This window comes from Protomyctophum parallelum (assembly GCF_964188405.1).
Source record: "Protomyctophum parallelum genome assembly, chromosome: 8".
In the NCBI taxonomy this organism is placed as follows: Eukaryota; Metazoa; Chordata; class Actinopteri; order Myctophiformes; family Myctophidae; genus Protomyctophum; species Protomyctophum parallelum.
This window is the reverse complement of record NC_139703.1, coordinates 19,816,462-19,831,354: the sequence shown is the minus strand read 5'-3', so window position 1 is coordinate 19,831,354 and position 14,893 is coordinate 19,816,462. Positions and strand designations below refer to the sequence as shown.

The window sequence follows — 14,893 nt, the reverse complement described above, 5'->3', positions numbered from 1 at the left end:
CGGGAAAGAGAGCACGAAGCGAGAGGCATATAGAGGGACACGGACAGACAGACAGAAAGAGAGAGAGCAGCAGACAAGAGTTGCCTGTATATATATATGTACCGATGGCGAGCTGGGGCAGAGTGCAGCCCAGCCGCTCTGCGATCGCCTGCAGCTCTTTCAACTTCGCCTGCTGACGCCGGCCCTCCTCGCTCAAGATCTTGTCCTTCAACCACTGGTAACCCTGAAAAAACACCAGCACACGATGCTCAAAAACACGGCCCTGCTCACACGGGGTGCTGCCTGGGGGGGGGGGGGGGGGGCTCCTCGTGTGACCAGGGCCTGCTTTTAAACACGCGGCCTCTGTCTTCTGCGTTGGACGCCGCAAGGTTATTATAGTTCACTAAAACAAACTAAAACTAAAATTAAATAAACATTTTCGTTAAATGGAAAAACTAGAAAAGGAAAATAAAAAACGATAACTAACTGAAACTGTATTGTGTGTTTACAAAACTAACTGAAATGATAGACAAAATGCCCTTAGTTTTTTGGTCTGTAACTGAATATTATTATATATTTTTGTAAATGCTATGTTTTCTTTAGTTTTTAAAACATAATACTTACTCTGGCCCTTCTCAATCCTGCACCTGATTTATCCGTCAAGTGCAGGATTGAAAAGGGCAGAAAAAAACTAAAACTAATAACTAAACTAAAACTAAGCATTACAGACTAATAAAAACTAGAAAACCTGCTTACAAAAAAGGGTCAAAACTATGATAACCTTGGTCTGTCGTATGGCTCTCCTCCATCGCTCAGTGGGTTTAATAGTCTAAGATATACGCTTATCACCTTACACACACACAACATGTTTTATACCAATTCAATACCTGAAGACCTTTAGGGTTTTTTGGTGGCGTACGTGACATTAATTTGTTTAAAAGTGGTTAAATAGCGATACAGATACAGTACATTCCAATAGCAAACATTGCTATAGAGTGTGTGTTCTGTAATAGCAGGCCTCTGGATGAAGGCTGGGCCCTCTAGCCCAAAATTAAACCTATAAGGTTTTTTTTTTCTTTTCTTTTTTTTTACCAGAGGGGTTAACTGGGGACAGGGAGGAACTCCTTATATGGTCAACACACTCTATAGTAGGGAGGATTTTGTTTAAGTGATATTTGAATTAAGTGAAATCACTGAATATACCTTTAAGGATATGTGACCGAGACTGAGGGAGACCTCTGTTACTGAACAAACACTCTATAGCAAGGATTACTATCAGAATAATAGAACTTTAAACATTATCAGCTTTAATAATTAGAGGAATGGAATCATGTGTAAGAAAAGATAATAGGAAGAATGTTGGTCCAGCATTGTGTTATTCAAGTACTAGCATTAGCATTAGATACCCAAGGTATCCCCATATGCCACCGACAAACACAAACAACACTACAGCTACAGTGTTGGGGTGTGTAGGAGGATGTGTGTCACATTCCACAAGGGCTACACAGTACTACACCAAGTACACAGCACTACACCGAGTACAACACCAAGTACACAGTAGTGACAGTACTACACCAAGATGGGACAGCTACTTTTAGGAACCAGGAAACTATTGAGCTTAGACCACAAGTTACAGTCTAGCTGCGCGCACGCACACGCACACGCACACGCACACGCACACGCACACGCACACACACACACACACACACACACACACACACACACACACACACACACACACACAGTGTAAACTTGTATACGGAGGCTGTGCTGCTTGATGTTGAGCGCAGCTTTGCTGCAGTAAGAAAGTAAAATATGTACATATATGAATATATTTAGAAAAACATGTATAGGCCTATACATTTGTTTTCATTGCTCCGTATAGTTCCTGAGCTCAGCCTTTAGAAACAAGCTGAAGTGATGGCGAGCAACACATGCACAAACGAATAGCCTCTATACTGTGCTGGAGTATAACTGAAGTTATTCAGTTATTTTTTAACCATTACACCACATTACAACTTGTGTCTGGTTGGATACATAGCGTCTACTCGTGTTGTTTGTTTGTTTGTGCGTGCGTGCACTAATCGGCACCGCCACGGTGAAGCCAGTTGACAAGTGGTATGAAACAGCAAGAGGCACTGCATTGGCAACACACATCGCATTCCGTCAACAGCACTCAAACATATACACGCATGTCTAGACGGACATGTCTAGAGGGACACCGAGAGTTCTAGGAACCTGCAAGAGACAAAAACACATCAGTTAAGATGACAGCGACTGGTAAAGGCAAGACAGGTGGCTGTGAGAGAGGTACAGTACATTGGAAACAGCATCACAGACGACACGACGACAGTGTAAACACCAGTGGTGGAAAGTAACTAAGTGCTTTTACTTAAGTACTGTACTTGAGTAAAATTTTGAGGTATTTGTACTTTCCAATTTCCAGTACTTTTACTTCTACTCCACTACATCTCAGAGACAACTTGTAGATCTGCTATTTTCAATAGATTTTTGTACACATTTTTAACTTGTGAAAGGGCACATTCTGCACAATGAGTACTTTTACTTTTAGTACTTTAAGTACATTTTGATGCCGATAATTTTGTACTTTTACTCAAGTACATATTCAGTTCCGTACTTTTACTTGTAATAAAGTACTTCTACTACAGTATTGGTACTTTTACTTAAGTAAAACAATTGAGTACTTTTTTCCCACCACTGGTAAACACAGAAAACAGTGAGGGAGAAAGAAAGAGGTTGCCGGGCTGACTCGAGGACATTACCTTCAGAGAGGCACGAGAGTACGGAGGCACCCCGCTGTCGTATTTCCCAGAGATGATCCCGCAGGCCAGCGGTGACCATGTCATGGCCCCGACACCTGAAATAAGCACAGAATCATCACCATCATCATCATCATCATTCATCATATCATTAATTTACAAGAAGTCTAAACAATCAGAGAATGTAGAATATTTGTTATTTTGATCAATGATTGACTGTTATCTCTCCTAATGGTACCACATCAATACAGCATGGAATATTGCATCTTATCTTATCAAGGACAACAAAATATTCTATGTCTTGGGTCTGAGAGGCCAAGGGCTCTATATCTTCGTCCATGCTAAACTCCTTATCCCTAAACTATACTTTGCCTTTTTTACTGATTTGAAAAACATTTTTGAATAGTTAAAATAGCCAATCTACAAGCTCACAACGTGGCTAATTTAACTATTCAAAAATGCATGGATGAAAATAGAGCCCTAAATCTCATCAAAATGATGATCCGTGCTTCAAATCCCCAAAAAGATAATGGACCTTGATAATGAAAAGGCTTGAAAACCCAGACGGACCCCATGCAGCTCTAGTTCCAACCAATCCTTACCTATTTTGTGGAAGAGCTCGGGCAGCTGTACCTCCACCTTCTCTCTCTGGAACATGTGGTATTCAGCCTGCTCGCAGATAGGCGGGATCTGGTTGAACTGCCGCGCCACGGAGTATGCTTCCTAAAAGAACACATGGCGTTTAACATGGAGTACGCTTTCTAAACGAACATGACGTTTAACACGGAGTGCGCTTCCTAAAAGAACACATGGCGTTTAACATGGAGTACGCTTTCTAAACGAATATGACGTTTAACACGGAGTACGCTTCCTAAAAGAACAACATGACGTTTAACACGGAGTGCGCTTCCTAAAAGAACAACATGACGTTTAATATCGCCTCTTTTTCACAAGCTGCACACGGGTGACGTTCTCTCCGGCGAGGGGTAGGACTGAACATATCAAAACTTCCTTTAGGAAGCACCAATGTATGGGGCACACAAAAGTGATCAATTAGCCCACACCAATCACAACACACCTGTCAATTGTGTGCCCCATACATTTGTGCTTCCCAAACATTGACTGTTCCCAAACGACGTTTTTATATTTTCAGTCCAGCTTTTCCTCGTAAGGCCAGGATTGTATTTGTATAATTTTACAAATTTACTCAGTAGTACTAGGCATGTAACGATATATCGTATATCGATATATATCGATATTATATCCTGACGATATGTATCGATTTATTTAAAATATATATTGATAAAAACAAAAACCCAAAAAAACCCCTTTTTTTAGGTGTGATATGAAATGTGAGCTGTAATCATATTCCATCATATTCACGTGCTTTTGGAGAGAAATGAGACAGACTCCATGCAGTCACTTTCAGTAGTTAAGGCCTGCAGAGGGGAGCTGTAGGTGATGGTCGTTATTGATGCTCATTAATACATCAAGGAAGGCAATTATGTTTCTGCACTGTCAAATAGGTCTACATCTATCCTAAGATGCCATCAAAGAAAAGAAGAAATGTTAACTCGAGCTACGCTAGGTTTAAACATGAAAGCACATGCAGTTGTTGCACAGAAATTAAGTATTTTTACATGAAAAGTAATGCTACTTTTGCAATGTAGTTAAATAAAAATTGTGAAAAAAGCTTGGGGGGAAGATAAATCATTACAAAAAAAGATTTTTCTGGAAAATAATTGTGTTGAAAATATCGTGAAAAATCGCATCGTGAACCTCATGTCGTGATACGTATCGTATCGAGAGTTGAGTGTATCGTTGGATGCCTACTCAGTAGGCGTTCCCACATAACATCCTGGCATGATGATGTCACGTGCATAACCGTAATGGCTTAACAAAACAACGTATTCTCACCATAATCTCCATAGGGCTCCAGCGCGAGGTTCCCCAGTACATGGCCATGCCTTGGTTGATCACATGGGTCATTGCACGCACCGTTTCTGTGAAGGCCAAACATACATTGGTTTCAGGGACGTGCACACATAGGCATCAAAGGGGGCTTCAGCCCCCTGCCCTTTTACCCGTCTGTAAAACAACTGCCCTCTCCAGACCATGAATGAATGCAGCGTTTACTACATGGTGAAAGAAATGCAAAATGCCACTCCTTTACATGCCATGCCGGAAGGAAGGCAGCATTCAGGAGAATTGCTCTTTCTCCGAAGTCTCCTGGACTTGGAACACAGTATTTTGCGTTGAACAAATTTGTTTGGAAATCCAATGTCGTACACCGCATCTCCACTAGCTAAAGAGTGCTGGGTTGTGCCCAGAAAATAGCTGATCTACAAGCTCACAACGCGTCGCAGCTCAACGCGTGAGCTTGTAGATCTGCTATTTTCACTAGTTTTGTCCAAAAGTGCCCTCTTACGGGATTTCAGCCCCTGCCCCTCTAACACTTTCTGCACGTCCCTGATTGGTCTATCACATGGGTCATTGCACGCACCGTTTCTGTGAAGGCAAACATACAAATACGACAACAACACCCAAACATCATCTTTCACTCTAGAGCAGGGGTTCTCAACCAGTGGTCCTTGAGGAGGTTCCAGGTGGTCCCCAGCTAAATGATAGAAGAGTTGGTAACGAAATTGAAACTTTGCAAAAAAAAAATATTTTTTTAAGTGGTGCAAACCACTTCTACATCCAGCTTGCAATGTCCGTGTAGCTGTGTACCTGTGTGTGTACGTGTGTACCTGTGTGTGTACCTGTAACCATGAGCATGGATGGTGTGCGCATGTGTGAAATTGGAACGACATAAGTATGTGACATGGCTGCCACCTGCTGGACGCAAACGATACAGAGTTGTCCAGCTTGCAATGTCCGTGTAGCTGTGTACCTGTGTGTGTACCTGTAACCATGAGCATGGATGGTGTGCGCATGTGTGAAATTACAAATTGGAACAATACAGAGAACCAAAAGACGGGAGTTGCACCACTTGGTTCACACTGGTGTGATTTTTTTAATGACGTTTAGAAGATTTAGAACACTTTCCTGGGGGTCTTTATGTGTGTGTGGTTTTATATTTTATATTTTAGCAGTGAGCCAGTGTCATGGACACTGGGCTCACTTACTTCCTGGACTACATGTTGTCTCAGTAGGACAGCCCTCCCCCTATCCACAAGGAGGAGCAGTGCACCAAAGCATTATGGGAATTGTAGTCCAGGAAGGAAGTGAGCCCAGTGTCAATGACATCAGAGACACTGGTCTCACGGCTAAAATCTAAAATATCTAAAACCACATATTACACACTGTTCTAAATCTTCAAACGTCATTAACGGTGAAGTGTCCCTTTAAGCCTTATCGATCTTTAACTCTTGTAAACATCTGCTTTACTTAATTTTCAAGAAGTTACACATTCTGAACATTTGGCTGTTATCTCTCCTATGGCACCACATCAATAAAAATGGTGGAAAAAATAACGTTATCCAACGATAACAAAATAGAGAATAAATAATGAAAAGGGTTGAAAACCACTGCTCTAGAAGGAACATTCCAATGGGAGTCTATTTCAAAGCCTACTGGTTGAACAGATTAAACACTATTGACTCTCCAATCAGGGAGTGACGATTGAGGAGCCGATTGTTTCGGTCTGGCTGGCAAATTCATTCAGATAAGGCAGTATCATACCCGTCAATAACACGGCATAATTGCACAACATCTGAGATATGAACATGCAAGAAAATGGTTCTGCTTGATTTGTGAGAGGCTGCAGGGGCAAATTGGATTGTATGAGGCAACTTTGATACTTGACAGAGAAAGTATATATTGTATTTACAACTGCTACATTTACAAGAAATGTAAGCAACAAACGAGCACTCCCCATCACATAAAAAACAAACAATAGCAGCAATGGCTAACACCCTGAGCGCACCGTAACACCCAGCGCTCTAGGACAGAGATTGATCAAAAGGACGGAGATTATTGATATCAAAACCGATTGCATCGGTCCACAGGCTGGGAGCGCCTGTTGCGCAACATTCAATGTTATTTTCCGGTGGGACGTCGTCGACGTCCCCCCATTTTAGCCGACGAGATCGAAAATCTTAAAAAGTGAATAACTCTTGATCTAAATCAATCCATCCAATTCTAAGACAAGATCATGTTTTAGACAGCCCACCGCGGTCCCGTCGCGTTAGAATTAATCATACAGTACCTCCCGTTGTTGTCGATCGCCTCTAGAGTGTTTTGGCTACATCAAGCTACTTCAGCCACATCCTGGATAGCATCCGGTCTGACGCTAAATGTACTCCGCTGCTATAAATCGATGGGCGCTCTGATTTAATGGATTAAATAACCCCAGGCGTTTGGGGTATTAGTAGCAGAAATAGCTGCAACAATAGCTGGACAGCTGGACTCCAGGAAGACTAGAGGCTAATTCATGGCTCTCTAATGGGGATGATTTAAAAGACATGTACGGTACCATGTGTGTTGACATGTAATCTCTCAAGAACAGATTCAGAGCTGGGCTACTGAATCTGTCGGCATGCGGGGCACTCAGAACGTGTATATACATTGTTGTCAGTGGGAGTGAAAACATAGGCGTAACTGTAGTCTAACTACAATATCATAAGAATCCTCTCTGCCACAGATGTTTGTCCCAAATCTGTTAGTTGAATCAACTGTTTGAGAAGTCTTGTCCGGGAAACCTTGATGCGAGCCCATGGTGTACTCACGAGCACAAACATGGCATGCATGGGGCGACAAAATAATCAGCGACGTCCCTGTCTCATGGTATTTATAATAATCAGCGACGTCCCTGTCTCATGGTATTTATAATAATCAGCGATGTCCCTGTCTCATGGTATTTATAATAATCAGCGACGTCCCCGTCTCATGGTATTTATAATAATCAGCGACGTCCCCGTCTCATGGTATTTATAATAATCAGCGACGTCCCTGTCTCATGGTATTTATAATAATCAGCGACGTCCCTGTCTCATGGTATTTATAATAATCAGCGACGTCCCCGTCTCATGGTATTTATAATAATCAGCGACGTCCCTGTCTCATGGTATTTATAATAATCAGCGACGTCCCCGTCTCATGGTATTTATAATAATCAGCGACGTCCCTGTCTCATGGTATTTATAATAATCAGCGACGTCCCTGTCTCATGGTATTTATAATAATCAGCGACGTCCCTGTCTCATGGTATTTATAATAATCAAGAGAGGAGTGCCGACCAAACGGGTCAACATCCTGTTATCCACATTCTATTGGGTGGTGTCCCCGCCACAATCGCCGAATGCTCTATAGAGTCTGGAACTACACCTCCTGAAATCCGAGTAAGGAAGCTGCCATTTCCGTTCACGGAAATACATTTTAAAATATCTTTAGAGCTATGTTTTTGTTTTTCAATTTCTGTTAAGCAACAAGCTTTATATTTTACTCATGACAGAGCTTCCGTTGCTCCAGAATGTATGACGGAAGCATTTATATTTTACTCATGACAGAGCTTCCATTGCTCCAGACTGTATGACGGAAGCATTTATATTTTACTCATGACAGAGCTTCCGTTGCTCCAGACTGTATGACGGAAGCATTTATATTTTACTCATGACAGAGCTTCCGTTGCTCCAGACTGTATGACGGAAGCATTTATATTTTACTCATGACAGTTCTTCCGTTGCTCCAGACTGTATGACGGAAGACTACAGATTGGTTGACATGATGAAACATAATATGCGCCTCACTGTCCATTATTGCAGACATCCACCTCTTTTGCATGTATTTCAGCTACTGACAAAGCATGATAGATCTACAAGCTTGTAGGTCTGCTATTTTAGAAGAATCGAAGAACGACTGACATAGAAACATTGCTTTTTCAGAAAACTGTCAGGATGTAGAAGACATTTTTAGAATCTGATCTCAGGTCAAAATGGGTTAATGAGGATCACGCTACGACAGAGTGTTCTTGGAAACAGACGGAATTACAGCAGTTCACCTCACCCTCCCCTGTTTGACGGTCCTTGTACAGTCCTACTGTACAGCCTCAATCAAAATGCACCAGATGGCCGCGCTGCTGCTGTCCTTTTGAAAGGCAACTTCAAAGCTGTCCCAGTGAACTAACTATATGTGAACTATATAGAGCACCGAAGTCCTGACGTAACTCGCTTATCCCGACGATTCCCCTGGTTCGCGGAAGTAATTTCTCTATGGAGAATAACATGGGGTGATCTTAATATCGTCTACTATAAGCGTTGTGGTCCAAAAATAAACAAGCTGTCTCGGCGTTATTGTCAGGGAGGTGTCTCTGTATCGTTTGCAACAGTCAGTCACTCATATATGATACAGTCTGCTTCTAGCGAAAATCTAACTAATTCAGCAGCAGTAACATTAGCATTTTCTCTCAGTCAGTTGATTCTTCATATCCATATGAGTGAAGCGGCCGGGGTGACATGTTTATTTTTCAAACACAGTTGTTATATGAGGCGATCTAAAATCGCCTCAATGGGGATTTCAATGCAACTAAACAAATACATGAACCGCCATGAAGACGCCCTCTACTGAAAGTGACGTCAGACTTCGGTGCTCTATTTGCAATCCCTACAAGGGTACATGTGCAAGAAAAGGAACAAACAAACAAACAAACAAACAAACTGCTCTACACCCAGGCAGAACCCACAATGGGCTATATGCATTGGTTAGACCAGTCATTAGTCCTACAACCTATCTCAAACCCTCACCCTAACCCTAACCTCCCACGGACGGGACAGCACACCTAAACCTAACCCTCTCCCAACCCTTAACGCACCCCTCACTAACCTTAATCCGGTCGTTTTAACAAACCCCTCACCAACCTTATGTCTAACCAATGACTAGTCTAAACTAAGTATGCACCTATAGGCACATAGAATAACTCTTCCTACTTCTGGGCCGCTTCCTTACTTCCTTCACAGGTGTTACCGATGATACTAATTAGAGATGTCCCGGCGCTGTATCGGTATCGGGAAAAGCATCCCTTATTTGTCATATCGGGTCATATCGGTGAATATGCCAGTCTAACCACCGATCCGACACAGGGGACACAGAAATTGAGGTATCGGGATCGGATCGGAAGCTAATGCTAGTTAACACTTATGACACCTACGGTAGGACATCCACACATTTTCCACACAATTTCAAGGACCCCCATAACTCTGAGAGTGTACAAATGGAACCAAATGGACCATTTGGTTCCATTTGTACACTCTCAGAGTTACACACCCGTATGGGGCCATTTGGAACCCACTCAAGGACACTTGGAGTCCCACTGGTGTAGCAGTGAGTGTTTCCAGTGAGCCAACACGCACAATAGCAGCAGCACCCTGACTCTGTTTGACCAGAATAACAGCCTTTATTTAGTATCATTGGTAACACCTGTAAAGGAAGTAGGGAGTAGGGTGTGCACACAGCTCATTTCTCAGCCCAACGGAGCCTGAAATGTGCACAGCCCTCTGTCAGGACTGAGTGCTTTGTGAGGATTGGGAGATGATGATGATGATGATGATGATGATGATGACCCAGGGAACTCTGACCAGGCCAGTGTTGTTTTCGTCGACTAAAACGAAGACGAAAAATGTTCATCGACTACCTTTTTTCACTGTCGAAAACTAAATGGAAACTAAAAGAAAACTAAGCTATGGTGACTAAAACTATGACTAATTATACTGCCGATTTTGTCAATGAATAAAAACTAGACTAAAATGTTAGGAAGGGACTAGTGGACAAGAGATCCAGTTAGGAAGGGACTAGTGGACAAGAGATCCAGTATATAAGTCATTTTACACTTGGCTGCACGCTGAAAATAGCCGATCCACGAGCTTGTAGATCAGCTATTTTCACATTCTCACTCAAATCAGCCATTACGACAAGGCATCAAGGCCTGCCAAAATACATTGTAGTCGACTAAATCAACGGTAGATTTAGTCGACTAAAACTAGACGTTCCAGGTGACTAAAATGTGACTAAAACTAAACGCAAACTATTCAAAAGACTGTGACTAAAGCTAAAATAAACATTTGCTGACAAGAACAACACCGGACCAGACCACGGCAGCAGTTTTTACACACACACACACACACACAGGTCTCCCAGTCCGCTGGAGGGCTGAATGTGCAGCCCGCCCAGCCAACGTGAAACACTTTAAAATAGATTTTCTTCACCACCCTCCTCTTCCTCCTCCTCCTCATCGCCTTGCTCGCAACATACTGTACTGTACTGTACATCTGAATCTCTGCCCAATCACTGAACAATAAGCATCACACCTGTTTTCTGCACCGTCTCCGACGCAGAGAGCTGAGAGACACGTGAGCCGTCTGGCAGCGTCTGATGTTATTATATCTGCCCCGTCGAGAAGAAACCACATACAGTAACTCCAAAATGGTCATTTTGCAGGACATTTTAACCCCTTTCGGACTGAGGTCGATTAATAAAAAAAGGCTTCAAAACCCAAGTTTCTATGTAGGTGGTGCTTTTTCATGTCAAGGCCCCCTAGAATTATTATTACTCTATTGGGCTACGGACCCCCATCTCAAAATATGTAGTTCCAGGGACCCCCCCCAAAATTCAATATTTTAGTTAAAAATGTTCGCTCTGAAATATATATTCAATGATTTGCGCCACATTTAAAAAAAATAGCAAATCTACAAGCTCATAGCGCACCACCGAGTGGTGCGCTATGAGCTTGTAGATTTGCTATTTTTTAATAGCTAAAGCATGACCTAATGCTTAAAACACCAACAGGGGTTCCCCGCCCAAAATGGGTTAAATAAATCAGGAAATGAAGAAAAGATTATGTTTTGAAAACAAGGCAATACAGCCTCATCAAAGTTGATGTTTGTGACTTTATAGAATTGTCATTTACTTCCATGAGAGGGGGAGAGGTGGTGGAGTTAGCTGCTTTAGCAGACAGTCTGAGAGGGGGAGAGGTGGTGGAGTTAGCTGCTTTAGCAGACAGTCTGAGAGGGGGAGAGGTGGTGGAGTTAGCTTCTTTAGCAGACAGTCTGAGAGGGGGAGAGGTAGTGGAGTTAGCTGCTTTAGCAGACAGTCTGAGAGGGGGAGAGGTGGTGGAGTTAGCTGGTTTAGCAGACAGTCTGAGAAGGGGATAGGTGGTGGAGTTAGCTGCTTTAGCAGACAGTCTGAGAGGGGGAGAGGTGGTGGAGTTAGCTGCTTTAGCAGACAGTCTGAGAGGGGGAGAGGTGGTGGAGTTAGCTGCTTTAGCAGACAGTCTGAGAGGGGGAGAGGTGGTGGAGTTAGCTGCTTTAGCAGACAGTTTGAGGGTCCAATGGAGTTAAGAGGTTCTGTCCGAAGCGCTTATTACTACTTTTCATTGGTTAAATATATTTTGAACCAAAACACAGATGTAAAGCCTTTACATCTGTATTTTGGTTTAAAAAAACATTTACAGTAAAGGGTGTTCAATAGCATTGATTTATGCAAAAATAATTAAATCTAAAACCTCAAAAATGGAGTTAGGTGGTTTCCTCCAAACAGCAATGATTTATACTCTCTCACTCTCACACAGTATAAAATGTATATCAAACGTGATCGGACAATTTTCACTCCAAATGACTCGATCGGTGATCTGCATCCTTACCCAAACTGGAGAAACCAATCTTTTATACCATTTAAGTTGTATAAAAGTAAATCGGATATATAATATCAATCGGATATATAATATCAGTATGATATCGTTTTGCATCTTTGTGACAGGTCTAACAATTCTCCCCTTCCTCCCCACACACACACACACACACACACACACACACACACACACACACACACAGGGACAGTTTTGCCGTGGGTTTTGACATACAGTACAGCATCGGTATCGGCCGATTGTGAGAAAAACAATCAGTGATCGGTTCCAAAAAACCCTGATTGGAGCACCTCTACAAGGCACCCATTTTCAGTGTGCAACGCTGTCTGTCATACAACGAAGAATATATTTGGCTTAGGTAGACCCTCAGCGCCTTCTGACAGAAATACAAGGGGTCGGGCCATGCATCCAGCAAGTCCAACCTCAAGTTGCACCACACAAAGCCGGGTGAACATGTACTGTATGTCGGACATTATACACCCTATTACACCCATTATACACCCTATTTGGGGGGGGGAGGCACTGGGGAGACACTGGGGAGGCACTGGGAGGACACTGGGGGACACTGGGCAGGCACTGTGGAGGCACTGGGGGGACACTGGGCACTGGGGAGACACTGGGGAGGCACTTGGAGGACACTGGGGGACACTGGGGAGGCACTGTGGAGGCACTGGGGGGACACTGGGCACTGGGGAGACACTTGGGAGGCACTGGGGAGACACTGTGGAGGCACTAGGTGGACACTGGGCACTGGGGAGGCACTGTGGAGGCACTGGGAGGACACTGGGGGACACTGGGGAGGCACTGTGGAGGCACTGGGGGGACACTGGGCACTGGGGAGACACTGGGGAGGCACTGTGGAGGCACTGGGGGGACACTGGGCACTGGGGAGACACTTGGGAGGCACTGGGGGGACACTGGGCACTGGGGAGACACTGTGGAGGCACTAGGTGGACACTGGGCACTGGGGAGGCACTGTGGAGGCACTGGGAGGACACTGGGGGACACTGGGGAGGCACTGGGGGGACACTGGGCACTGGGGAGACACTAGGGAGGCACTGGGGGGACACTGGGCACTGGGGAGGCACTGTGGAGGCACTGGGAGGACACTGTGGAGGCACTGTGGAGGACACTGGGGGGACACTGTGGAGCCACTGGGGGGACACTGGGCAGGTACTGTGGAGGCACTGGGGGGACACTGTGGAGGCACTGGGGGGACACTGGGGAGGCACTGGAGGGACACTGGGGAGGCACTGGGTGGGGGACACTGGGGGGACACTGGGGAGGCCGAGTGGTGCGCTATGAGCTTGTAGATTTGCTATTTTTTAATAGCTAAAGCATGACCTAATGCTTAAAACACCAACAGGGGTTCCCCGCCCAAAATGGGTTAAATAAATCAGGAAATTAAGAAAAGATTATGTTTTGAAAACAAGGCAATACAGCCTCATCAAAGTTGATGTTTGTGACTTTATAGAATTGTCATTTACTTCCATGAGAGGGGGAGAGGTGGTGGAGTTAGCTGCTTTAGCAGACAGTCTGAGAGGGGGAGAGGTGGTGGAGTTAGCTGCTTTAGCAGACAGTCTGAGAGGGGGAGAGGTGGTGGAGTTAGCTGCTTTAGCAGACAGTCTGAGAGGGGGAGAGGTGGTGGAGTTAGCTTCTTTAGCAGACAGTCTGAGAGGGGGAGAGGTAGTGGAGTTAGCTGCTTTAGCAGACAGTCTGAGAGGGGGAGAGGTGGTGGAGTTAGCTGGTTTAGCAGACAGTCTGAGAAGGGGATAGGTGGTGGAGTTAGCTGCTTTAGCAGACAGTCTGAGAGGGGGAGAGGTGGTGGAGTTAGCTGCTTTAGCAGACAGTCTGAGAGGGGGAGAGGTGGTGGAGTTAGCTGCTTTAGCAGACAGTCTGAGAGGGGGAGAGGTGGTGGAGTTAGCTGCTTTAGCAGACAGTTTGAGGGTCCAATGGAGTTAAGAGGTTCTGTCCGAAGCGCTTATTACTACTTTTCATTGGTTAAATATATTTTGAACCAAAACACAGATGTAAAGCCTTTACATCTGTATTTTGGTTTAAAAAAACATTTACAGTAAAGGGTGTTCAATAGCATTGATTTATGCAAAAATAATTAAATCTAAAACCTCAAAAATGGAGTTAGGTGGTTTCCTCCAAACAGCAATGATTTATACTCTCTCACTCTCACACAGTATAAAATGTATATCAAACGTGATCGGACAATTTTCACTCCAAATGACTCGATCGGTGATCTGCATCCTTACCCAAACTGGAGAAACCAATCTTTTATACCATTTAAGTTGTATAAAAGTCGGATATATAATATCAGTATGATATCGTTTTGCATCTTTGTGACAGGTCTAACAATTCTCCCCTTCCTCCCCACACACACACACACACACACACGCTTAGGTAGACCCTCAGCGCCTTCTGACAGAAATACAAGGGGTCGGGCCATGCATCCAGCAAGCCCAACCTCAAGTTGCACCACACAAAG

At 43.9% G+C, this 14,893-nt stretch overlaps 1 protein-coding gene across 3 annotated transcripts in view; it reads right to left on the bottom strand.

Moving 5' to 3' along the window:
* Window positions 1-14,893, bottom strand: part of kcnab2a (potassium voltage-gated channel subfamily A regulatory beta subunit 2a) — a 178,362-nt gene that overhangs the window by 7,738 nt on the left and 155,731 nt on the right. For all 3 annotated transcript variants that reach the window (XM_083771443.1, XM_083771444.1, XM_083771442.1), the window contains 4 exons: window positions 4,677-4,762; window positions 3,362-3,482; window positions 2,763-2,857; window positions 103-223 (listed from right to left, as the gene is read on the bottom strand). In XM_083771443.1, coding sequence (XP_083627569.1) covers window positions 103-223; window positions 2,763-2,857; window positions 3,362-3,482; window positions 4,677-4,762 — 423 coding nt within the window. The remainder of the gene's footprint in view (window positions 1-102; window positions 224-2,762; window positions 2,858-3,361; window positions 3,483-4,676; window positions 4,763-14,893) is intronic.